Consider the following 26,792-nt stretch of genomic DNA (forward strand, 5'->3'; position numbering starts at 1 on the left):
TTGAGGGAAGAATAGGATTGGAGAGAGGACAAATTACTTGCAAAAGAAAACTGAGAACTCACAACTGAGAAACAGAATAACTTATTTTTAAATGAACATGAATACTTAAGGATATCTACTATTTCCTCATCAGAATGTTAACTTCTCAAGAACAGTAACCTTAAAAGCCTGAAAAATACAGTACTTTGACAATGGTGCATTTCAAAATAGTTATCATCGGGGCGCCTGGGTGGCGCAGTCGGTTAAGCGTCCGACTTCAGCCAGGTCACGATCTCGCGGTCCGTGAGTTCAAGCCCCGCGTCAGGCTCTGGGCTGATGGCTCGGAGCCTGGAGCCTGTTTCTGATTCTGTGTCTCCCTCTCTCTCTGACCCTCCCCCGTTCATGCTCTGTCTCTCTCTGTCCCAAAAATAAATAAAAAACGTTGAAAAAAAAAATTAAAAAAAAAAAAAATAAATAAAATAAATAAATAAAAACAAAATAGTTATCATCATCACAGACATGTGAACTGGTACCTGCTTTCAAGGTTAACATAATTCTAGCAAGCACTCCCTACACAAGTTATGGGTAGGTATAGTAGAGATAAAGTAGACAAGGAATCTCTCCTTCTCCTCGACTCTCCTACATAATGTAATTTCCATTAACTTTGCTTGCTAGAAACCAAACCTTTGATGGGCCGAGGGAATGGAAAATATGTCCTGATGAATGCCGCTTCTGTAAGGTATCTATCTCACTGAGGTAACTGCCACAGTAAATAGCAAGGACTCAGCTCATATCCCACTCATTGCTGCCCTCTAGGAGGTTTTGCGTAATTTACAACAAATGAGCTACAAGCCAAATAGAATAACTGACCCCTTCCCATTTAGCAGTAGTAGGCAAAAAATGGCAAGAAACCACAGATTAATGTCTTAAAATCAAAAACATTTAATTGGTGGATACTTTTGACTGTCCTTGATTTCTATTTTGCCCTTTGATTTGGTGAACTCTTTTTTTTTTTTTCTTTCTGTTATTTGATCCAATGTTCTAGTATCACTATTCTGAGCAAGGGTGGTTTCCCCTAAAGCAAGACAATATCAAACCATATATTCCTTAACACTTTTGTTCAAAGATTTATTCAGGGAGTGATGAACTTCTGAAATTTGTATTTTAGAAACTGACCTTTGGCAAAAAGAATGGGGCTAGTCCAGCTGGCCCTAAAGAAAATCAACATGCTGGGCATGGCATATGGCTCTCACATTCAATACATCTAATCCTAAGACAGGATCCAATTTAAGATTTTGAGGCAGTATAGTATAACAGATAAGACCCAACGCTTGGGTCTAAATCCTGGCTCTGCTACTTACTAGCCATATAACTTTAGAAGTTTCTTAATCTTTCCAGGCTTTGTTTCTTCATCTATAAAACAGAGACAGTTAAACTACAGTATATACCTCTCCAAGGTTTGTGGCGACTGTTATATGAATAGAACACATAAAACACTTACAATAATAGTGCCTGGCATGAGGTAAATGCTCAAAAGATGTTAGCCAATATTATTATTTGGAAGACTGTAAGCATACAAGACAAAACTTTAGGTATCTAGAATAGCTAGTGCATACTATACTGAGTTTCTAAAAATCTCCCACAGCTGTGAAGTTTTGAGTATACTCAATATATCAGGCAAGGATGTTTCTTCTGGGCCTAAGAAAGGAAGAAGGTACTCAGGGAAAAAACCCAACCCAGTTCTCTTCTTTTGCCACGAAAATATCGCTCTGAAATAAAATAGGCTCCTACAAGTTTAAGATTGTTTAAAGACTGTAGTATAATTAATCTACTTAAAATTATTAGCAGAAGCTGAGAGCCATAGCTTTCTTTCCTTTCTTTCAACCCAGTACATCAAATATTTAATACAGCTTTTTCAATGTCAGTTTAAAAAACATCACGGGGGTGTCTGGGTGGCTCAGTCAGTTAAGCATCCAACTTTGGCTCAGGTCATGATCTCACGGTTTGTGAGTTTGAGCCTGGCATTGGGCTCTCTTTTGTCAGCACAGAGCCTGCTTCAGTTCCTCTGTGTACCTCTCCTTCTGCCCCTCTCCCACTTGCACACACATGCGCACTCTCACTCTCAAAAATAAGCACTTCCAAAATATATATATCATATATGTAATAAATGTAGGCTACTTATAAATGTAGGCTACTTGAGAAAGCTTATCTCTCATATCCTAAGTGATCTAGAACAAGTAGAGATAAAAAAGGAAGTAGAAATGGAATCCCTAATGGAAATCCCAAAGAACTCCTTCATGCTACAACACAGTCCACTATTAAATATTTGCTCGATAGATGAACTACTGGGTAGGTGCCTTAAAGAGAGCGAGAATGAATGTCCTTTCCCTCAGTGTCTAAACTGTCTAAACATAAAATGGTAAATCAGCAGTTCTCAGACTTGAAGGTACATAAAAAATAAACTGGGGTATTTGCTTAAAATGAGTATCTCCACCACACTGTCTCATACTTATTCAGGAGAATGGAGAAACCCTAAGAGAGCTGATTCTACACAGGTCATCTGAGGACCACATTTCAAGAAACAGTGAGGTAACACCTTGACTTAGTTTCCACTTAATGCTTACTATTTGAATATAAAAACAGGTGCGAGATTACCTCATCATTGAGCCAGTTCAGATGGTTCAGAGTTTGAATATCTTTGCGTGTAATGGTCAAGCGGAATGCTTCACTCAGAACTTCATCTTGGTTCCCATTACGAAATACATTTTTTATTTCCTTCTCCATTTCCTAGGGAACCAAGAGGTACCAGAGATGAAGTGTACATGGCTATAGACACACTAGATCTCTCACCAAACCCCATATAACCCCCAGACTATATCAGTAATCAACTGTTCACTTCTAACATTTTGGTTTCTGTTCTTTCCAGTAATCTCCTGGGTTATCTCCTTTCATTCCATCCTGTCCCCCCTTCTCATTGCAGCACAACATTTCAGACCTTTCTTCCTTTTATTCCTAAAGTCTGAAATAACCTTCTGCTATCAAATTTTCTAAGTCTACAAGAAGACCTAATTATACTTCATATCTTTGGCCCACACAATTTCTTAACAAATAGACTCTTTCCCAAAAGGTAGCAGGGGATACAGGTAGTGTGTTTCAGACATTTTTCTAGAAAAATTTGGGTTTTTAAAATGTAAATTATGGAATCCAGCACACTATAATACATGTGTTATACTTACTAACTATATGATAGTTTTTCAAACAGAAGAATGAGTCAAGGAACAGATTATCTTAAAATGTACAAAGACTTTGGGGTGCCTGGGTGGCTCAGTCAGTTAAGCATCCAACCTAGCCTTAGTAATGATCTCACGGTTTGTGAGTCTGAGTCTTGCATTGGGTTCTCTGCTGTCAGCACAAAGCCCACTTCAGATCCTCTGTCTCCATCTATCTCTGACCCTCCCAAGCTTGTGCATGCACACATGCACTCTCAAAAATAAATATTAAAAAAGTGTACAGACTTTAATATATTTAACTGATTTTTTATTACTTAAAAAAATAGTAAGCCTCAACTTACTATCTGATGTCAAACTACCGTACATATACATTAAAAGTAAAAATGTACATAAAACACAAATTTATTAAATGTTTTTTCACTGAAGTCATGAAAAACCACTCACAATTCTTTCTTCAATTTTCAATAATCCTTTAAAAATAAAGCCAAGATTAGTAATACAAATGAAAGCGGGAGTATGCAATACAATGGATACTTTAAATGCCAGGTATTCTATTATTTCTATGTTTGAAATTCATTCTAAGTATCTTTTCTAAACACGCTTGTTAGCACAAGAATCCATAGTACGTAATTTACCTCTGTGATTTCAGGAAATTCATCTTCACTATCAGTTAATTTATGACCTTTCTTTTCTGTTTCTTGGGTGATCGTGACAGGGATCTCCTTTTCAAGAGGTACACGAAGATGCAGTTCTACTGAATCATGTACTGAATGTTCCTGTTCCTGCAGTCTCTGCAAAACAGAACTTTAGAATAAGTGGGATAAATAAAACTACTATTTGTCTACATACATTGAGTAGAACCATCTGGAGAGACCAAGCACATAGACTAATCACACAATATAAGTGCTATGCTATCATAGCAGCTCGCAATTACAACTTTGATCCCAAATCCAGGTAATCTTCTAAATTAGTTGCAACTTGGATGTGCTATTTATTTACAATCTTATCCCCAATTTTGTTTTTTACCTGGTTTTGAAGCTGCAATGCTAGTGCTTTCTGCTCTTCAATCTGGCGCAATCTCTCCCGTGCTCGAGAATCATAAACACTAGTTCTAGGAAATGAAAAGGAATGTGACACAAATGCAGACCACTGTCTTAGCATCATGCATGTTACTGATGCACAATGAGCACTAAACATAAAACCTCCATATAGAAAGTCTAAAGTGCCTACACTAACCTTATCGCTATTTAAGACAGAGTGAAACCACATGGTGTTATTGAAATTATCATACTATTTTTAATCAAATGATGAAATTATTAGTTTGTTGCTAAATGTGAACAGGTGATATTTGTGGCTATGTGTAAATGTGTAGTACTTTTTTTTTAACATTAAAATTTAGAGATTAACATAATCTCTAAGATTATGGAGAGACTGAAGCTTCATTCTAGAAATCCAAAAATGTGATTGAATCCCAAAGGAGCAAATAATACAAGATACTATTGAGGTTTTAATTCAAATACTGTACTTATGATCCAAAAGAAAAAATATGGATTTATTTTTTTCTCTAAAAACAGTGAACAAGTCCAGGGATCTGAATACCTTAGAGTTATTAAAACTGGAAACTAAAAACTTTTAGTGATTTTTCAAACTCCAGAAATGTGAATTATTCAATAAATTAGTTCTACCAATGTAAAAATAAGGGCACTTATTTTCCTTTCCATGTAATACTTAATATCGAAATAGTTTTCCAATTCAATTTAGCTTCAGCAATTGTTATATATTTAATAAACCTGAGCATAGAAATGCCCCAACCCCAAGAGAATTTTAAAAACCCAACAACTTAAAAGCTGTTTTATAAATAGATATAAATAGGGAATTTTTACTGACTAAAAATAGGTAGGGTGATTGGCTAATTGACTTCTTCTGAGAAGGAAGAGACTGAGAAAGAAAAATGATACCAAAAACAATAACTTACAATTCTTTGATCCACAGCTCTGCCTGGAAAAATGCAGGACTATGGTGGGGAAAAAAAATGGCAAATGAACAGGAGGCTCATAAGAAAATTCAAATATTTTCACCAAGAAAATCAGTCATTGAAATAATTTAAAAGAATGCTTTATATGTATACAACAAAGCAAAGGTCATAAATTACATAAAACAATTGTAACTGGGAACTAAAGGAATACAGCTATGAGTCACTCACATACATAGTAGTTAAAAAGGTGGCCCAAAGTTCAGCAGAGAAATTAACTGTAACACAGGTCCTTACTTGCACCATGCTCCTTATGAGACCAACCCAACGGGAAAGAGTACATCACTTGTCAAGATAATATATTAAGCTAGAACGTTACTCTTCCAAAATGGTATAGATTGACAGATTTATTAATGATTTAGTCAAACCTTATGGGATCTTGGACTTCTTCCTGTCAGTCTACTTGAATCAAAATATATTCAACCAAGTCATAATGGATACTGAAAATCCCCACCGACAGAATAGTCTGTATCAGATGGTTAGTTAGCCAATGAACCAAAGTGGAGAATTAGCAATATACAGCTCCACTCCAAAGATGAGAGACCAATTCTATTCCACACGGCTCTTGCTGACAACCCAAATGAATAATGCTTAGTTAGCATAGTCACAGGCATGTCCCTCTTCCAGAGCCCCTTGCTCTTCTCACACATCCTCATCTCCTTGCCAATCCCTAACTGTGATCTCTCACAGAAACAAACAGAAGAGTGAACACTTTTCCAAAAAAAACTTTCAGATACAAGTAGAAGAAGTGCACAGAGCATGAAATTGGGAGTTAAGAGACCTGGATCTCCTGGAGTGGACCCGGATTCACTGTGTGACTTTGAACAAGTCACTTCATTTCCATGGTCCTTAGCTTCAAATTTGTAAAACATGGAGGTTAGAATCCCTTTCAGTTCTTGAATTGCTACAGTCTGTCCTAGTGAAGGCAAGAACAAGGACTCAGAAGGTATCCCTTGCTCCCCAGACTACCTTTTGAGAATTAGTATTCCCAACCATCCTTAGGCTAGGGTTTGGCAATGAATATGCTGTTCTACTGCCTCCCCACTGTCACTGAGGTTAATAAGGGGAAAACATAGGAGAAGCGGCCTATGCCTTTGGCACAGTGGATACTGATGTAACAACCAAGATAGAAAGCCACAAAGATCAGTGGCAGCACTGTGAGGGGCTTAGTGTGTGATACTAAAAACAAATGAACATGAAAACACATTGACTGCACAACATAAAGTGACAGGAATTGCCCAGAATTTCATAGTAGTAGATCTTGCTATTGAAATTTGTCTGCTTCCTTTATTAGAACATAAGCTTAATGAGGATAGGAATTTTTGTTTTTTCTATTTACTCCTGTATCCTCTGCACCAAGAATTGTGCCTGGCACACAGCAAGTACTCAGTGTTTATTGAATACGTGAATAACGTAAGGGAAAAGTATTTCTCTTCAGTGGACGTAGGTATTTGATGGATTAGGAAAGTAAAATGCAGGGGGAAAAAACAAAATCTTCTTGCTTTTCAAAGAGATTATATATTATTTCTCATTATGATTGAAGCATACAGTAAAAATAACTACAACTACTTATGAGCACCTACTTAGTACTCTGTGTGAAGTTCTGCTCTAGCTGTTTTATATTAGTTAAGCCTCATGATAATTCTCTTTTAGTTAAACGTCAATACAGAATAAGGAATTATTACTCATGTGTATAGAAGAGGAAATGGGAAGTTCAGAAGGATCATCTGTCTTGGAAGAGTCAGGATTAGAAACTGTGTCCAATTCCAAAGACTGTGATTTCTACTATTGTAACATACCTTTCAATAAACCAAAGCCTTAAACCAACATGAAGATGATGAGTTCTTGGGCTATGCAAGAGAGCCTTTTAGGATTTCTAGGAAATTCATTTGTTTAACAAAGATTTATTTACTAAGTATCCATCATGTGCCAGGCATTATGATCCACACTAGATGATAAATGCAAAAGTATTAGTAATAAATAAGATATAGGGATAAAAGTACCAGAGGAAAAGACTAATACTATCTGGAGAAGTCAGAGTAATGTCCTGAGAAAAAAATAACACCTGAGTCAGATTTTGAAAAGCAAAACGAGATTAACAAGTGGACAAGGAAAGAGAGGAAATTCCAGGGGTTAGGATCAGCATGTACAATGGCACAAAAACAGGAAACAGCATGCTATATTCTAGGAAATAAGGGCAGATCTTCACTGCTAGAATTTAATGGACAGGCAGTGGTGGGAGATTAAGAATAAAGAGCCCATTGGCCAAGACTTGGGAAAGCGGGCTCCAACTACAATAAACAGCATTATTCAATCGGCCTTATCCAACAGATCATTTCTCCCTCCCTCTCATTCTTCAGGCATCACTAATAGAAATCCTCCATAAAGGAAAGGCACACAGAGTAAAGAACTACTGAAGAATTAAAAGCATTCTCTACATGAGATCGACTTTTTCCCAATAAAGAATACCTACTTTTGTGTACTACGCATTAAACGACTTTTATTTTATTTGAGAGAGCAAGTGAGCAAGCAGGGAAGGGGGTGGGGGTGAGAGAGGGGGAAAGAGGGGGAGAGGGAGAGGGAGAGGGAGGGGGGGGAGGGAGGGGGAGAGGGAGGGGGGGGAGGGAGGGGGAGAGGGAGGGGGGAGGGAGGGAGGGAGGGAGGGAGGGAGGGAGAGAGGCAGAGAGGGAGGGAGGGAGAGAGGCAGAGAGGGAGGGAGGGAGAGAGGGAGAGAGGCAGAGAGGGAGAGAGGGAGAGAGGGAGAGAGGGAGAGAATATGAATCTCAAGCAGGCTCCGTATCAGTGAGGAGCTGGATACAGGGCACAATATCACAGTCCTGGGATCATGACCTGGGCTGAAATCAAGAGCTGGACACTCAACTAACTGAGGCACCCTGAAACACTTTCATTGTAAGTATTTTTCTGTATGTTAACCTTCACAGCAATTCAATAAACCGTAACGTATTAACACTGGCATTTTTATTGATAAGGAAACTAGGTTTAGAACAGTAACTTGTCTAAAGTTATGTGATGTGATGCCTGGACAAGATCAGAACCCAGGTCTGACTCAAAATAAAAACAAAACAAAATAAAACAAAACCCACACATAAAGAATAAGGAATCCAAACTGTAAAGTCTCCTTGAGAAATTATAACAGAATTTTTTAAAAATATCTAAAATTCAGGACACACAGGAGAGTTGCAAAGAAGTACAGAAACTGAGATGAGAAAGAAACATCGTTATTCCTAATTTTCTCAATGGAAAATGGATACTATTTTCATTCCAGCAACTGAACTGCTAATGGCAAAGAAACTGCAATCTAAGTAGTAACCTACTGAATTACAGAGCAAGAAGTTCCATATAGAAGTCAAGTATCATATAGAAAATTAGACTTGAATTGAGACTTAAAAGCTAAGAAAGAGACTCCTGCTTCTTTAGATAGACAAGTTGAGGTAGGGTTACATACAAGGCAGATGGAACAATGACTATGCAGGTAAGAAAGCACATATCACACACTACTAATGTGTGTGTAATTAACACATGAAAGACTCCCATCTTCCCATATGGCTCCTTCTCTCACCTCTGTCATGTCTCTCTTCAAATGTCATTTCTCAGCCTTGCCATGACCGCCCAAATAAACAGTGCCCCCCTAACCCCAGTCTATATATTGCCCTGCTTTATTTTTCTTCACAGCATTTATCACTATCAGACATACACATTTATTTATTTGTTCATAATTTGTCCCCCACCTCTTTCTTTACACCCCTTACAACTAGAATGTAAGCCCCTTGAGTGCAGGGATTTCATTTTGGTCACTGCTATTATCCCCAATGTCTATATTAGGACACAGCACACAGTAGGTTATCAATTCGTACTTGTTAAAGGAAAGAATGTGTGATAGGAAGTAAGGCATGTGGAGGAAATGCTTTGTATACCATACTAAGGAGTTTGGGCATGATTTTATGTCTGATAGCCACTCCTGAGGGAGTTTAATGAATGATCAGATATGCATTGTAGAAAGACCACTCTGGATATAGAATGGAAGATGGAAAAGAACAGGCAAAGAATGGATTAGAGAATATGGCAGAAGATGGAATGAAGCACAACAACGAGGACGGAAGAAGACAACTAATTAAAAAGTCATTGAAATAATTCAAATAACACAGGCGAGAAATCTGAATTGAGGCAGTTTTACTTTTATGTTATGCAACTCTTAGTGAAGAAATTGTGATTAAAGAGAGGGAAAAGAAAACAATATATCAAGAATGTCTTTTTTTCCATAGTTTACCTGGGAGTTGCAGTCTGGGAATCTTTCACTTTGAGTAAAATCACAGAGTCTGATCCTAAAAAAAGAAACACAACAGCATATTATTATTTAAAAAATTCTACCCAGTTATACACTCCAGGTGTCTATAGTTTAAGCTCCCATACTTCAGTGTATTCTGTTTTCATAAAAAATTCAGCACAAGGACAAAGGTAAGATGGAAGACAAAAGGAGGCAGGTCCACTTTCACTGAGCCAGAAATAGGGCTTAGGGAAGAGCCTGCCTCACAAAGAAAGAAGTCGCTCCAAAAATACAAGTATATATGCCCTTCATCATCTACTCCTGGGCTGTACTTGATTCCTATGCTGCTTCTTTCTGTTCCTGGGGAACAAGAATAAGCCACAACTTCTCAAAAGTCTTTAGTTCATGAACTACCATAAGACTGAATAAGGTGAAAGAGGAGAGGGGGGAGGGGGAGGCAGAGGCAGAAAGAGAAAAAGCTACAGAAGTAGCAGGGTCTAAAAAAGTACAAATTCTATCATTTATTTTGTGTTATTGATAAAGGCAGGAATCATGTCCTTCTAAATGACTGACACCTCATTTAGGATATTTATTAAATGGTACAAGGAAAGTAATGAAACATTCAATGTACTACAGCATATTCGTTTCAGTTTAGTTGTAGCTAAGCATTTGTCATACAATGTTATGTTTTTGAGGTTAAAGGCTTTTTTTAATGGTAGTTCCCAGTAAATCATCTCACAAAATTTTATAAAGGTTTTCATGAATATGTATAGCTATATAGTGATGCCACTAACAATTTTAATTCCCAAGTGAAAATTTTAAGAAAGTGAGAAATATCTTAAAAAAAAAAAAAAAAAAAAACCTAAGGAAGGAGGAAAGAGCCTTAGAGTCTGATCTATCAAAAGATCCCTAATGTCTAATCACTTAACCTTAAACTCGTTTTAAGTTATATACCTAAATACATACTATCATAAACACATATAACACACACCTAAAGAAAGGGGAAACTAAGCAAACAAAGAAAATTATCATAGAAAACCTTAATTAACTGGAGTGCTAAGTGTCTGGATATTTTGGTTAGCTAAAAGTTAAGTAGAAAACTTTTTGTTTCCAAAATTTGCTGATGACCCTTCTAAAATGCATAAACCTACTATGCAGGTTTCTCTACTAAGTATTACCTGGTTAAGAAATTTTACTTCAATACTTAATTGATGTTCCAAAACTTAGAACTTCAGAGTACTTAATGTTCATCGCAAAGTACTAGAAACAGAGAAAGTATTGAAGTAATTGGGATGATTATACTCTGACTCTAGACGCTGTTCAGGAGGTTAATCCTTTTAAGTAAAATATTATATGAAATCATTTGCATCTCCATGTAAGAAAAAAGTAAATTATTTATAGGTTTAGTTTATTTGTGGTACGGCTAACTGAATTATATATATTTAAAGTATCTTATATGTTAATTAAATTACATGCACATTACAACCTTGCAATTCCCATAGATCCCATAAACAGTTAACTGGTTATTATTATGGAAAATATACGAAACCATTGTTACCTTCCGATTGTGTATTTGAAGCTGGTAAGTTGTCTGGCTGATGTAGAAGAGAGTGGTGATGTTGGGGTTGATGGAGACGATCAGAATCTTTGGATCCAAATGCAACAACATCTGGGGCATAAGACGATAAGGAATACACACTGTGGGACACTTGTTCCTGGGTAGTTAAAATGCTGGCAGATCCAGATGATGAAGTATCAGAGCCAATAATCTGAGCTGCACAAGAACTTCCATTTTTAAACAGTGGGTCTTTCAAAGTATTCTTATTAGAACTAAGACATCGGGACCTAGCAAGAGGAGAATATAGTTTTAATATCAAATAACAAAGTACAGAATTAAATTCATTTGATATATGTTTCTGTGACTCACAGGTGTAAAGGAAAATGTGTGGTGGGTTTGGCTACAGAAAACTGTTTCCCTGTAACCATCTGTAGTAGCTGTCTGTAAATCTCTCTTTCTTCTTCTTGGACTGTCTAGAGAAAAAAAAAGAAGAAATTTTAAACATCCAATAAGGCAACTTTTTTCTCAAAGCAGCATCTAGACTCCCAGAAGCTCTGCCAAAGTTAAGGCAGAGTCCTTCAAGATAATTAAGAATTATCATTAGGGATATCTAGAAAATTATAACAGGAATTAAATGAAATAAATACAAGATATTATATTTTGGAAAATTATGGGACATATATGTAAATAATAGTGCAGACAAACTATAGGATATGAAACCAGAAGGCCAATAGGCAATCACTTTTGAGTCAACTGAGACAGACCCAGAAACAAAACATTTGAGGACTTCTCAATTAGGATTCCAAGAAACCCCATGATTCCTGACAAACTATAGGATATGAAACCAGAAGGCCAATAGGCAATCACTTTTGAGTCAACTGAGACAGTCCCAGAAACAAAACATTTGAGGACTTCTCAATTAGGATTCCAAGAAACCCCATGATTCCTGACATCTACTAAAAAAGTCACAAGGAAGCAACTAGAATAGTCAAGATCAGAGTGGGATACCTTGCTGTTTTCTATCCTGTCCAATTTTAACAGTGTAAGTATTTTCCAAAGATGGTTTTTATCTCAAATATTTACTCTTTTTTCCTAAACCCCAATAATAAGTTTAGGGAAAAGCACATACTCCATGATATTCATTCACTCGTGTATTGACTTGAATACCTACTAAGCACCACTCACTAGAGATACTGCACTGAATAAAGTAATATTTCTGTCCTTGTGGAGTTTATATTACAGTTAAAGGGACTGGCAAGCGAGACTAATCAAAAATTATGGAAAATTAAAATGAAAAAATAAAGACAAGGAAATAGAAAGTGATGGAGGGGAAATAGCAGCAACAGGTAAGACCCTTCTAAAAAGGTGATATTTCAATAGAAACCTAAATCAAGGGATGAGGTAAGTCATAAAAATTTATAAAAGACTATTCCAGGTAGAGGAATAGCAAATACAAATGCCCTGAAACAGGTATGTGTCTGATGTGTTCAAGGAAAAGTAAGGTCAGCGTGAATCAGAAGAGCAGTAAGAAATGAGGTCACTCAGCAGAGAACCAGATTACATAAGGACTTGTAACTATAGTAAAGCATCTATTCTATGCTGATCCAGAGAAACAATGGGAAGCATTCACTAAATAATATACTCTGGTACTTAAAAAAAATCTTATACACAGTTTAATATAACCACCAATCTTCAAAAAATAACTTTAATACTTTGTGGCAAGGCTAGCAGCATCCTGCACTGTGACATTTCAATATGCACAGAAGCATTTTGCTAAAAATAGAATGAATTAAGCAATTATCTAGGCAAAGGCAAACAGACACTAAGTTTTCTCTTCTTGATCACTGTTTCCTACATAGTAAATTTCAATTACGTTGTCACTATAATGTTACTGTTCTAACAAGATTCACCTTGAACTATGAGGCATGAGTAAATAAATACTCCATATGAAAAAGAGCTATCCTTAAATTTGAATAGATGAGTAATGAGAAAATTTGAATAGATGGGTAATAAGACAATAAGTAGAATTAGTTGAGCATTTGGTGGAAAAATAGACCCGGAGGAAAAACAAATTGCAATTTTCTATATGAAGAAAATAAACTCCATTATTTTATCCTTTATACATTAATACTGTATTTAAGATGATGACATACTCTTTTCTAGTGTTTGTGAAGAGACTGTCTGCAGTATTGGACAGGCACTTCAGTGACAGCACAAAAATTATAATGTAGAGAAAGACCATTAACAGGTATACATTAATATCAATTACCAAATCTGTAGTTTTTAGCTATTCTACTGGGGAGGCCATGAGCATCTGAGAGATAAATTTAAAAACTGTAATTAAAATAAATGTCTTTTTTTATTAAAACCTAAATTTGCTATCATAAAGGTTCTTTAAGTAGACAGTCTGAAGAATGAAGCATCATTACAATTATTTAGGTTGTAAGAGATTGACAACCAACTACATAGTGATCTATACACAGGAAAGCTGTGTTATGTGGCACTTTCATGACTGAAATTTTTCAATACCTCCCAATGTAAATTTTGACTCCACTTTCCCACTATACCAAATAACCGAATTCATAATCCACAATACAATGGGGTTAACACGTTTTCAGGAGTGGTAAAATGGAGGGCATGAAGGGAAATCAGAAGAATAATACCACCTGGGTAATGGAAATTAACACTTTTTTAAAAAATTATTTTTACACTTATTTATTTTTGATAGAGAAAGACAGAGCACAAGTGGGGGAGGGGCAGAGAGAGAAGGAGACACAGAATCCAAAGCAGGCTCCAGGCTCCGAGCTGTCAGCCCAGAGCCTGACGCGGGGTTCGAACTCACAAACGGCAAGATCATGACCTGAGCTGAAGTCGGACGCTTTGCCGACTGAGCCACCCAGGTGCCCCTAAATTATTTTTAAAGTTTATTTATTTTGAGAGAGAGCGAGAGAGCACATGCATGTGAAGAGGGGCAGAGAGAGAGACAGAGAGAGAGGGAGAGAGAGAATCTCAAGCAGGCTACGTACTGTCAGTGCAGAGCCCAATGTGCCAAACTTGGACACTCTACCAACTGAGCCACCCAGGCACCCATAACTCTTAATTAACCAGTCATTTTAGTTCATTTCCACCTCCTTACTAAACTAGATTTTAAAAAGCTTTGACTGCATTATCACATCATAGGAAGGAGAATAAAGCAGATAAACTGGTTGTAAGAGGTTACTTTGCACACCAAGGTGTAAAGAAACATCCCCATCCCATGAAGACTTCAAGAGCACACTGAGAACAGTGAAATAGAAAAGATCTTTGTTTGTGGTACCCTTCAACCTTCATAAACTGACTTCAACCCTATAAAATTAAAAATGCTTCTCTCTTCCCTCCCAACACATAGCAAAATGGTTTCTTGGAATAAGTTTTTATCCTTATAAATAAAACATGAAGAAACAAAGTGCCATTAAGTGACTCACCTAGATTAATTCAATGTAAGAACTGATTTTTTTTTAATTAGTCTTCATTCTTTTTTTTTTTATTTTTTATTTTTTAAAATTTACATCCAAATTAGTTAGCATATAGTGAAACAATGATTTCAGGAGTAGATTCCTTAATGCCCCTTACCCATTTAGCCCATCCCTCCTCCTATAACCCCTCCAGTAACCCTCAGTTTAATGTAAGAACTGATTTTTAAAAGTCTATTAAACACACATAACTCACCCACAAATCATTTTCCCCAGTACATGTATCTTCAAAGAAAAGCTTCTAAGCCTGAACAACCTCACAGTTATTAGACAACATAAAATGAGCAGGAATAGATGTTCTATATTCCAAACAATTATCTAAGGTCTCTTTAAGCCTCTAAATGTTAATTTAGAGGTCACAAGAATTTATCTTCTATTTAGAACCATTTCAGGCAAAGAAAAGATAGTCCATGCAACTCTCAAAAGAACATATATGTAATATTTGACTTTTCCAAAAGAAAATCCAAAAAGGTAAGTCATTTGAAACTTCAAACACAATTCTTTTTTGGAGCATCTGGTATTACAAATAAAGTAAAAGAAAACATGCTTCTTTGTATATTACTTATTGAACTATTTCTACTGAGTAAGCAAATTATTAAATTAAGATGAAAGGAAGTAATAATTGGTAACATGTTAAAATGAAAGAAGCTGGATAATGTTATGTGTTAAACCTAATAAAGGACCAAGGAAAGTTTCAAACAGTATAAAGGTAATTAAGGTGTTGGATTCTATTTTTAAAATATGTGCCAGATTCTTGTACTTAAATGCGTCTGTAAGAGGCTCCATCATAAACCTGAACTGTCTGTAAGATTATAAAAATTTAACAGAGAACACAAAATAAATTGTAGGAAACTGGTATAACTTTTTGTTACAAATTACTCAAAAAACTTCATAAATACTCCAATTTTGATTCTGTTTAAAGTAAAAGCTTTATACTATATAAACCTCAACTATCAAAGGTACATAATTCAACAACCTTCTGTTTTTAAGTCCAAAATTCTTAGTTATAACAAAATTGTAGGGGCGCCTGGGTGGCTCAGTCGGTTAAGCATCTGACTCTTGATTTCAGCTCAGGTCATGATCTCAGGATTTGTGGGTTTGAGCCCCACATCTGAAAGCACAGAGCCTGCTTGGGATTCAATCTCCCTCTCTCTCTACCCCTTCACTTCTCTCTCTCAAAAAATAAATAAACACTTTTTAAAAAGCTTAAAAAAAACCCAGTATTGTAAAAGGTTTTGGGTTTTCTTATGAATAAAACCATCAGTGCTGTCTATTAAGAAAGCCCGACATCTTAAAATGTTGCTCAGTATGTTGCAGAGAAGGATGTCTGGAAGCAACATATCAGTGAAAAGAAACTACATGTGTTTTTAACATTTTACATTTTTATTGTCCCTAGTATTTTCTCTTTCCCAAACAGAAATTCATTTCCTCTAAACAATGTTAACAGAACTCTCAGTTAAAATGGAAATACTCTACACTGTCCAGTATGGCAGCCACTAGCAATATGTGGCTAATGAGTACTTGAAATGTGGCTAGTATGACTGAGAAAGTAAATTTTAATTTATATTTATACATTTATTTATTTATATTACATATATAAATTATAATTTAATCTGAATTAATTTAAGTAGTGCATATGGCTAGTGGTTACCCTATTAGTACCATTCTTTAATGATATCCCTGAATCAGCCTTCAGCCAAGTGGTGGTCTAGCCATCACTTACATATTTCCAAATTCTTCTTTATGTATTCTTTTTAAACTTCTATTGTAAGGCTGAACAATGCAGTGGTTAACATCATGTTAATTTTATAAATGACTTTATATTCCTGAAGGTGATAAATAAATCCAGCAATAAGATTAATATCTAATTTTCCTTCCTTAACATAAGAAACTGTATCTCCCTTGGAGATCCCAACATTTCCATGGAAAATAATTTTTCCTTCAGTTTGTAAGCTCCTATCAGTAAATTCTTTATTCCCAAGGGAAGAAAAAGAATTTTATTTTAATCCAGATTATCTAGTACTATCCAAGACTAAATATCTGAATAATCTGTTCATAGTTTAATAAAATTTGGTCCAATATTTTATCTTACTCGTATTATATGAGCAATCCCATATTCCTGTACTACAAGTGACTTGATTTTCATATCAGAATACAGACCTAAAAAACAAATGAGGCAAAATTTTCTGCATCTCGTTTCACAGAATAAATTCAATCTTTGGCATCTTCTTGACACTGTAGAAGGAAGAGAAACTCCACCTTCATGTCCTCCAATGGCCCACCCTGGACATTGGCCTAGAGGGTTGGTTGGAAGGATAAAATTATTCACCTGGCCCAAGTCCTCAGGCTGAAGGCAGAGGTGAAAGGAGGAGGGGCTGAGTGGTCCAAAGGACTGGTTAGCTAGTGGGATTACAATGAACGCACATAGTCTTAAGGATCCTAGTGATCTCAGCAGCAGCCACATGGGGCAGGGGAGAGTTGGGAGGCCAGTATCCAGCTGCCATGCTGCTGCTGTCTCCTCCCCCACAAGTCTCTCTGTACCCCATAGGCTGCCTAGGATCCAACAGAAGCACAGCCCCAGTAATTAAAAAAATATGATTTATGTATGTAATAACTAATACATACATGGTGCTAAATTCAATAGTACAAAAGTGAAAAATAAATCTCTACTATTGCTCAGCTCTTATCACCAAAGGCAACTGCTGCCAGTTTCTTATCTATCCTTTACCTACTAAATATGACTTGCTAGTTCTGCCACCCTCTGCTTGAATATTTTAGATTCAATACAAACTTAAAACCAAAAAAAAATGCATTTTTACTAACCATGTCACAAATAATCAAGTTCTGCCACTTAAACAATCATCATTAACAAATTATCTAGTTATTTAGCACATAGTGCTATATTCTTGACTCTCCAGTCTGTAAGCTCCAATGGGCTGGAGCCATACCGCTGGGTTGTATAATACAATGCATACCAGACTAGACTCCAAAAGACCTGGGTTGTAGGCTGGCTATTTACTGTGTGACCTCTCACCTTTACTCTCCTTAATATGTAAAATGTGCATATCATCTCTATCTATTTCACAGGATTAAAATGATTCAACATAGTAATACATGTGGAAAGCATACTGGAAACTCTATATGCAATATAAATGTAAGGTATTGTTATTTATTTGTATCTTCAATAGCAAGCAGTCCAAAGCTGACTAGATGCATAGTATTTAACTTAACAGGTACAAGCACATTTCCTACCACATAAACTATATGCTATATTATATTTACAGAATTGAATTTCTCCTTTAGGCTTACTGAATGCATATAACAACCAAAGTGTCAACAAAACATCTTTTTTGGGGGGAACATCTATGATCTCAAAGATCTTCTTACTCAATGAAGGGTTGTAAATTATTTAGCTGGCTTCTTGATTTTCTTCTTACACTAAGGGAAAATTGTCCTAATAAGAAATAAAGGCAGGTATTTCATCAAACCCAGCAAGATTAACAGTTTGCCATATGAAACAAGAGTTGAGGAAGGGCCCCCCCCAAAAAAAAACCAGAGATAGTTTGATATATGAGAACTCATTTAGAAAATACTGAAAAGTAAGTCTGCTGCCCAACAGGAATAGAGAAGATGATAAGAAAAATAATGAAGTCCTCCTAAAATCTAAATTAAGAAACAAAAAGCAGAGAAAGGACTAAGTGAACAGATGGTTAGTAAATGTCTGAATCAGAGGAACAAACGGTTGAATACAGGGAAAGATTCTAACCTTTAGCAGTGTTTGTCGCAGGTTTTCCTTACCTCTTCTGCTGTACTAACATGTCGCCTCTGAGTTTTCTTGGGGCTCAAGAGGTTTCGGCGACATGAACCACTCCAAGATGGACTTGGGACAGGCTTAATAGGAAAAGATTTTTCGTATGCAGACACATGGCAGTGATGATTTGACTTTCCTGTAAAAGTGTTTGATAATCCACTAAAAAAAAAAAAAAAAGTTCATAAGAAAAAAACAGCAAGAAAATCCAACCTAGTGATTTTCACTTTCAAGAAATACCAAAAACAAAACACCAACAGGTAGAATAATGGATGTACCATTTGAGGGACATATACAAGAAATGATGCATGGGTTGCTGCACCAGGTTCTGCAACTTAAGAAGTCCTAGATTACCATACTACATAATTACCAAACATCTAAAATTGCATTTCTTAACTTTATAGTTCCTTTGGTCAGGAACCAAAGACCTGTGCAGTATGACAAAAAGTATATCAGGTCAGACTTCTTCAGTAAACTTGGGGTCTATGTATCTTACACTTTCTATTTACTTGCTGCAACCTCCTCCCTCAAGCCCTTTGTGGGGAATTATTTATGCAAAGATGGATAAAGCTAAAGCCTCTCAAAGAAGCTTTTAAACTGAATTTTAGGGGCTCCTGGGTGGCTCAGTCGGTTGAGCCCCTGACTTCAGCTCAGGTCATGATCTCACAGTTCGTGAGTTCGAGCCCTGCGTCGGGCTCTGTGCTGACAGCTCAGAGCCTGGAACGTGCTTCGGATTCTGTGTCTCCCTCTCTCTCTGCCCCTCTCCTGCTTGTGCTCTGTCTCAAAAATGAATAAATGTTAAAAAAAAAAAAATCTAAACTGAATTTTAAAATTTCCTAAAAAGCCAACAGAGGGCTCCCATCCTTCATTAAAAACAACCAGAAGGCTTTTAGGCTGCATCGCTCTCTGCCAATTCTCCTTCTGGCCTATTTACCTCCTCTGAAGGAGAATTTTTTTGTTTCTTTAAACTGTTTGTACCCCCAAATAAAGGAAAACACTGGCAGGAAAAGTGCTTTTGTGAACTTAAAGCTCAATCTTATCTCTAAGACTTGATTAATAATTTAAAGTTCTTTCTATGTGGTCTTTTTCATCTATTATTACCCAGTAAGTATAAGGTACTTGCTCTTAGCATACTGAATTTTCTTTCTTTTTCTTTTTCTTTTTTTTTTGCTGAGGATGCAGAATACACAGCTGACTAAGCTGAATTCAATGAAAACAACTCTTTAAATCAGTACAATTAGTCTGGATCCAAATGAAATCAGACTAGTCTAAAGAAAATCAAAAAGCACTTACATGCTCTCTCAAAGGGAAAAAAAAAAGACAAATCAAGAAACGGCCTCTTAATTATACAGAACAAACAGATGGTTATCATAGGGGAGGTGATGGAAGGATGGGTGAAATAGGTAATGGAGATCAAGGAATACACTTCTGATGAGCACGGGATGTTGTATGGAAATGCTAAATCACTACATTCTACACCTGAAACTAACATAATACTGTATGTTAACTGGAATTAAAAACTTAAAAAAAAAAAAAAGCACTTACATGCTCTGCCTCTAACTCTTCAAATTATAATGGTTTCTATGTGTGTTAGAGTGGGGAAAGGAACAAGGACTCAGAATTTTGGGAATAGGCTTATTTCCTTAGGATGGGTGGATGCAGCTACAAAAAGAAAGGCAAGTATAACTGGCTTGGTGAAGATATAATGAATTCTTCACAATGTCTTTTTTATTGATGCTTCCTAGAGTGTGTGTGTGTTTAATGCAAAAGATTTATTTTCTAAAGAAAAAAACAGTGGGAGAACATCTTGCAATGCCAGAGAGCAAGGATGCTTCCAACAATTAATGAGGTTGGGCCAGACACAGCAGTAAGCTTGAAAGAACTCCCACTGGATAAAGCTGTGAGAATGTGAACATTACAAGAATAATGATGGTGGTAGATTGAAACACACTGAATCTGTAATGACATTAAAAAAGAAAAGAAAAATTCCTCTGAACCACATGAAGTGGCTATTAAAAAAAAAAAACAAAAAAACCTCACTTTGAAAATTGGTAATGGAAAAGAAGATCTAATCGTATATCCTGTCTTCCCAGTAGATGTATCTTAAGGTAACCAAACAACCCTATCTACTGAGAAAAAAAAGCTCTCCTTCACAGCAGAGTGACAATAAGTGTAGAAGAAATGATAACACTGGAAAAGTATTATTTCATTAACTCTAATAAAATTATTATCAGGCCAAAGAAGGTCAAAAGATACAAATTTCCAAGTTCTAAGTAAGTTCTGGGGATGTAATGTACAGCATGATGACTATAATTAATACCATATTACATATTTAAAAGTTGTTGAGAGGTCTTAAAAGTTCTTATCACAGGAAAAAATAATTTTGTAACTATGTATGGTGATAGATGTTAAGTAGACTTACTATGGTGATCATTTTGCAATACATACGAATACTGAATCATTATGTTTATATACCTGAAACTAATATAATGTGATATGTCAAATATACCTCAATTTAAAAAAATTATCAGATAACAATTATCAATTGATGTGAATAACTATTAGGCTGATACGAAACTGGTCATTGATAGAACACCAAAGTAACATCATTTACATCAGTTATATTCTAGTCACAAGGGGGAATACCTAACTGTACTAAAGGATCAGACTGTTACCTCTCTACTCCAGAATCACTAATGATAGGAGAACCAGATTTAGAGGTTTTCTAATGTGATGTAACACATCACTAGTTTTTATTGAAGACAAAAATCTAGTTTACAAAAAAATACAGAGGATAAATGACAAAATAATACTATGAAGAAGAAACCTGTCAAATCCAAAGGGTGGAACACTATGTATAAAAGTCATGTCATAAGAAAAAAAGGGGTTTTCTAGATTGTAAGAGAGTTAAAGGCAATAACCACCAGATGCAATCCTAGATTATATATTGGTTTGGACAAAGAAGCCATAAAGGATATTTTGGGTCAACTAGGAAAATTTAAATACAGTTTAGTGTACAAGACAAATTTACTGAATGGAAAAGAAGATGTGATTGACTTAAAAATCAGATTATTATAAAAGTATGCACAGTATGAATTCATGTTTGAAAAAATGTGTATAAATGCAGAGCAAAACATCTGGAAGGAAATATACTAAGATATTACAGAGGTGATCTTTAACTGGTGGAAACATGATGTTTTTATTTTTTATTTTTACCTATCTGTATTTTCTGATTTTTCACAAAGCACATGTACTTGTTTCTATAATAATGTTATTTTTAAAAATAACAGTATAGCCTTACTGAGTAAAAAAAGCAACTTGCCAAATGATGCATATAGAAAATCTTTAATGAAGACAAAATAACATTATACATTTCATAGTACACATGCATATATCTCACGCTATATAAGAGCAAAAGAGAAACACACATAGGGAAAGGTGTGGATGGAAATACACCAAGGGGAGGGGAATAAAATTGTGAGGAGTGGCCAAGGGATCTTCAGCTTTTTTGGCAATGTTTTAATTTTTACAATGTGAATGCATTAATGAATTCTTGTGTAATTAAAAAAAATAAGGAGTGGAGAAGACTATCCCTGGGAGTATTGACACATGTTTCCAGAGTCCACGTGCTGATAATCATAAAATAAAAGCCATCTCGTTGGTTTCTATCAATGCCAGCAAGCTTAGCTTTAACTAAGCAGGAAATTAAATGATACCATATTCCTAAAATCCATCACTAGAGTAAAATTTAAGAAATCATAAATACTATTTTAAAAAAGAAATATCTTACTAATAAAGTTCTTGAGGGAAACCTTTATAAGCTTAGTGAGTGAAAAGGTAGTGCCTATGAAATTGGGCTTAAAGGATAAAGCCCTGAGGCCATGGGGTGCAGAGTTTCTTTGGTTGGAGCCAGGTCTCTGCTCATGTGATAGCCTATAAAAATGCGCTGATTTCTTTGCTACTGAAGTCGTAGAAATTGAACGACTTCCACGTTAAGATTCATAATAGCCATATTAATCCCAAAATAAATACTCATTCATATGCACCAAGATTTCCCTCAAAACTCTCCTCTAATGAGAAGCTTTGGATGTCACCAAAATTCAGCACCAATTAAAAGTTGAAAGTTTAAAATGCATTTGTCCATATTTTCATGGTTTAAAGTTCAGAAATGGTGTTACACCTTTAAAATGCCAATGTTAACAACCATCTTATGGCCATTTTCTCTTATACCGGAGGAAAGACTTGCGAACTAAGCAGCCAGAATACCTACCTTGAGGTCTTTCGGGTTTCGAGGTAAAGACTTCGGCTGTTTCTTGATTTTTGTAAAGTTGAACCTGATGCTGGAGTGGAATTTCTCCACTGGCCATTTGCACTCTGGCCAAAGGTTCTTAAATCTCCTGAGCCAAGAAAACTGTCTGAGGAAGGGTTGTCTAAAAGAATAAAAGTTTGAATAATTAGACAAATACCGACAGTAGTAGTTTTCCATATGACTGCAACCATGTCCAACATTGTATTCCAAAGTAATGTGGCATAGCACCATGTGTCTCATGGAAGAAAGATCCCAGTCTCAACTGCCAGTAAAGTCTGCAGTAAGGGAACTTCTACAAACTATAATTGATTCAGCCATACTAACCTGAAAATTGATGAAGGAGCTGAATCCTGCCACAGCCATGTGCCTTATCTGCATCAATGTGACTCCGTGGTGTCCACCAAAAGTCAACATTTTACCCCAACTATATCTTGCAAGCACTCCCAGGCCTGGGCCTGAAAGAAGGTAGGCCAGACCAGTAAGAAAGCAGGTGGAGGGCCAAGGAGAATTGTAATTCAAATGAACAACAGTTATTGCTTAATAAGCAGCTGGTGTCACTTTGTTTTTAATTACCATGTTCACGACTCAGGGGCTCTCTCTAAGAGCAGAGGTAACTTCATTGCTGCTTATTCTGGCTGGCTTATGGCAGGAATGACCCATCATATGCATCTGGTTCTGGTATGATTATCTTCAGTCACTTAATGTCATAATCATCAGACATATCAATACTCCCTCCAATGCTTGATATTGCAATCAGACTAAGTAAGAATTATACTTGGATCTTCTGACTTGTGGCTTATAGGCTGGGGTAAGAAAAGTTTCTTGAAATTTCACCTAGGACTAGAATAATTTCTAAACCCACCTCTCCCTATCAGCAGGATCAGACAATTTAAAACAGCACCTTCAAAATAACTTCAGATATTAGGTTATGGAACTCTGAGGAACACCAGCGGAAAATTGAGAATGATAATTGTCTACTTCTCGAATTTTTGCCTAATGTGGACAATATTTTGAAGACCTTTCAAAGCGAATTACCACAGAATTCTGCACAATATTATGTTATTTCAAATACTTAATGTAGCTCTTGATACTGTATCCAAAAAATAGACCAGGTGACAAAAATAAGTTTTGTTTTGTTTTGTTTTGTTTTTTTAGGATCAGGAATATTGGGATTTAGGATGAATAAGACAGGAAAAACAGCAGTGGTCAAGGGTGGTGTTAGTACCAGTTGATTCACCAGTGGATGAACCTAATCTAAAATTATATTTACTTTCAAAATGAATTATAACCTTTTACCTTTGTAATCAGTATCTATGCATAGCATCTATCACTGTTACTTTAAGGAGAGAAACATAAGACTAATAAAAATGAGTATTATCAAAGGCCAGAACATTTTTATCTTTAAATGCAAAGTAATAACAGTAGAAATCTGTCTCTCACACGTTTTGCTACAATATGATTAGGGAATGATTTGCCTAGAGATGTCTACTTAAGGAATAAGTCTACCAAAAAATGCAAAATTACCCTGACAAGTGTGAAATTTGAGACCAAGGAGAAGCCAGAGTAGCCTCCTCAATGGCATTTGACAAAGGCTTCGGCTTTCAAATGCAAGGGGAAAGCACAGGATCAGGCAGTCTGTTTAACCAGAACAAGGTGGTTCTATCCCCACTCAATGAAAGCAATGAATAGTCCAGTATTGCTGATGTAATCAAGCAGCGATAGAGAGGGACCAACATAGGGCTGCAGACACTCTTTTTTTGGTGTTGGTTTAGCCTGGTATTCTGTCATCATTAAGAGATCAGATTGCAAATGCCACAATTAAGATTACTTATTATGTGCACACACACACACAAAACTATAAGGAAATACACCAAAAATTTAATTTTAGTTGTGTTCCAATAACAGAATGATAGGTATTTTTCTACTTTCTCTACAAATTTTCTACAAGGACAAGGCAATATTTTATGAACATAATGAAATAAACTCTTATATTTTAAAAAATGTAGATCAAGCAATCACTACTATGAAAGTAACCATCATCAGTTGCTCTTGTTAACTTTCAGGTTTATTTAGTTATAAATAGCAGGATGCTTTAAATTATCTACTAAATGCCAGTGTGGCAACCTAATTTAACATATTTTCCAAAGATAAGACATTGATAATGACTCTAAGCTTGAGCAAAATCATTTCTTTTTATCTTTATCTACTTTTCTTTGTTTAGGGTTTAAAATGTTTTAATTTTCTTTTGTGTTCTTAATAATTAAGCACAATAAATTGTGTTCTTAATAAAATCAAGAGCTCTTGAAGTCTGAGCAACATTAAGTTATTAACGGAAAGATTTACATTTTCTCTTTCTAAAAATGAATTTTTTTAAATCAATGTTTTTAAATAGGTTAATCTTGAGTGGAATAAGAAGCAGATTTTTTAAAAGCTTGATATAGAGAGGCAGAGCCAGTAAAGCAGTAAATGGTAAGCTCCAGACCCTAGATTCTAAAGTTTTGGGGCTTTCCCATGTTCTTTTTCACCTTGATGGAAAAGAGAATAGAGTCAGAATGAAAGGCTGAGAGAGTCAGAATGAAAAGACTAAAGCAGTAAATGGGATACCCACATCTAGCCCAATCAAGCAGTGAAGCTCATGGTGACTGACCACAGAAATTAATGTGGGGATTATCGGAAAAGAATACATACAAAAGAGGTAGTAGAGACAAAATTCTGCAGGATTTAAAATCAATTGGAATGGGTGTGGCAGGAGAACGAAATTAGGAAAAGTACACAATAAAAAGTACGTTTGATTTGAACGTTTTATTACAAGAAAAAAGTATGTAACTCTTAGCCTTCACAGATTAAAAATTCTGATGGTCAGAGAGCAACCCTGGAGGTCTGTGACATGCCATACCTTTGCTTGGTCAGGGATTAGATGAAATTTGGTAGGCACAAATCTGAATCCTCTGCTTCACGCTTTAATTTAGAGAATGAATCTAATAGTTCAGCATCCCCATTTCAACATGGCTGTTGTTATTTGTTATTCATCACATATACAGTAACTGTTATGAAGTTATTTTTTTGCTTTTCCTAAAAAAAAATGGCCTTCAAGCGACAGAGAAAAACTTCAGTGTAAGATTTTGATACGAGGATCAATTTATGGTATGAGGACAAACAGGAAAAATCTAACTCTCAAGAATCATGTCACTGAGTACAAAGCCAAGAATCTGGCCAAATATCACCACAGTCAAGAACATGAGGATTTGAGATAATCTCAGATATATCCTTTGTGAATATTAAGGGTCTAATGAAATTTAGAAGAAAAAAGGCTATACAGGGGTGCCTGGGTGGCTCAGTCGGTTAAGCTTCCAACTTTGGCTCAGGTTATGATCTCATGGTTCACGGGTTTGAGCCCCACACTGGGCCCTGCACTGACAGCTCTGAGCCTGGAGCCTGTTTCAGATTCTGTCTCTCTCTCTCTCTCTCTGCCCGTCCCCTGCTCATGCTCTGTCTCTCAAAAATAAATGAATATTAAAAATTTTTTTTTAAAAAGAAAAAAAAAAAAGCTATACATACAGATGTTTTTAAGTCATATTATTTACAATAGCTAAAAACAGTAAGTGTGAAGGGGACCTAAACTATAGGGAAAATAATGAAGCAAATGATTGCATGGGCCCATTATCCTAACTCATAGCCCCTCGGGTCCCACTGCATTTGTGAATTTAAAATTTTTGGAATTTTAGAGAGATATCCTGGTATATACTATGGTAGCACTTCAAGGTATAATCTGAAGCTGCACCCTGTAATCAAACATATTGATGGATCTGCAGTGAAATGTGTGGTGATATATCTGCAGTGAAATAAATACTCATATTTATAGATAAATAAAAGACACAAACAGCTTCAGGTCAATTCATGTAGGTTTTGCCAAGGAATTAATTCAGGTCAGGTCACTTTTGATACCAAATGAATTAAGAAAATAATTTTTGGTTTTCAGAGCTTTTTGGATTTTAGAAATGTACATAAAGTATTGTGAATGTGCATATCAGTCCCATGGATTATTAGAAATGAGCATAAAAAGGTAGATACAAAGAATA

The 26,792-nt window shown here is 35.8% G+C and overlaps 1 protein-coding gene across 8 annotated transcripts in view; it reads right to left on the reverse strand.

Annotated features, from left to right (window-relative positions):
- Positions 1-26,792, reverse strand: part of SENP1 (SUMO specific peptidase 1) — a 77,337-nt gene that overhangs the window by 41,234 nt on the left and 9,311 nt on the right. For all 8 annotated transcript variants that reach the window (XR_006204815.1, XR_006204817.1, XR_006204819.1 and 5 more), the window contains 9 exons: positions 22,675-22,834; positions 18,395-18,566; positions 11,454-11,557; positions 11,085-11,371; positions 9,530-9,584; positions 5,185-5,223; positions 4,236-4,320; positions 3,845-4,000; positions 2,635-2,766 (listed from right to left, as the gene is read on the reverse strand). Coding sequence is in view for 2 of the 8 variants with exons in the window: in XM_042946355.1 (XP_042802289.1) it covers positions 2,635-2,766; positions 3,845-4,000; positions 4,236-4,320; positions 5,185-5,223; positions 9,530-9,584; positions 11,085-11,371; positions 11,454-11,557; positions 18,395-18,566; positions 22,675-22,834 (1,190 nt within the window). In the remaining 6 variants the exon portion in view is untranslated. The remainder of the gene's footprint in view (positions 1-2,634; positions 2,767-3,844; positions 4,001-4,235; positions 4,321-5,184; positions 5,224-9,529; positions 9,585-11,084; positions 11,372-11,453; positions 11,558-18,394; positions 18,567-22,674; positions 22,835-26,792) is intronic.

Source organism: Panthera leo, chromosome B4 (assembly GCF_018350215.1).
Source record: "Panthera leo isolate Ple1 chromosome B4, P.leo_Ple1_pat1.1, whole genome shotgun sequence".
Taxonomy (NCBI): Eukaryota; Metazoa; Chordata; class Mammalia; order Carnivora; family Felidae; genus Panthera; species Panthera leo.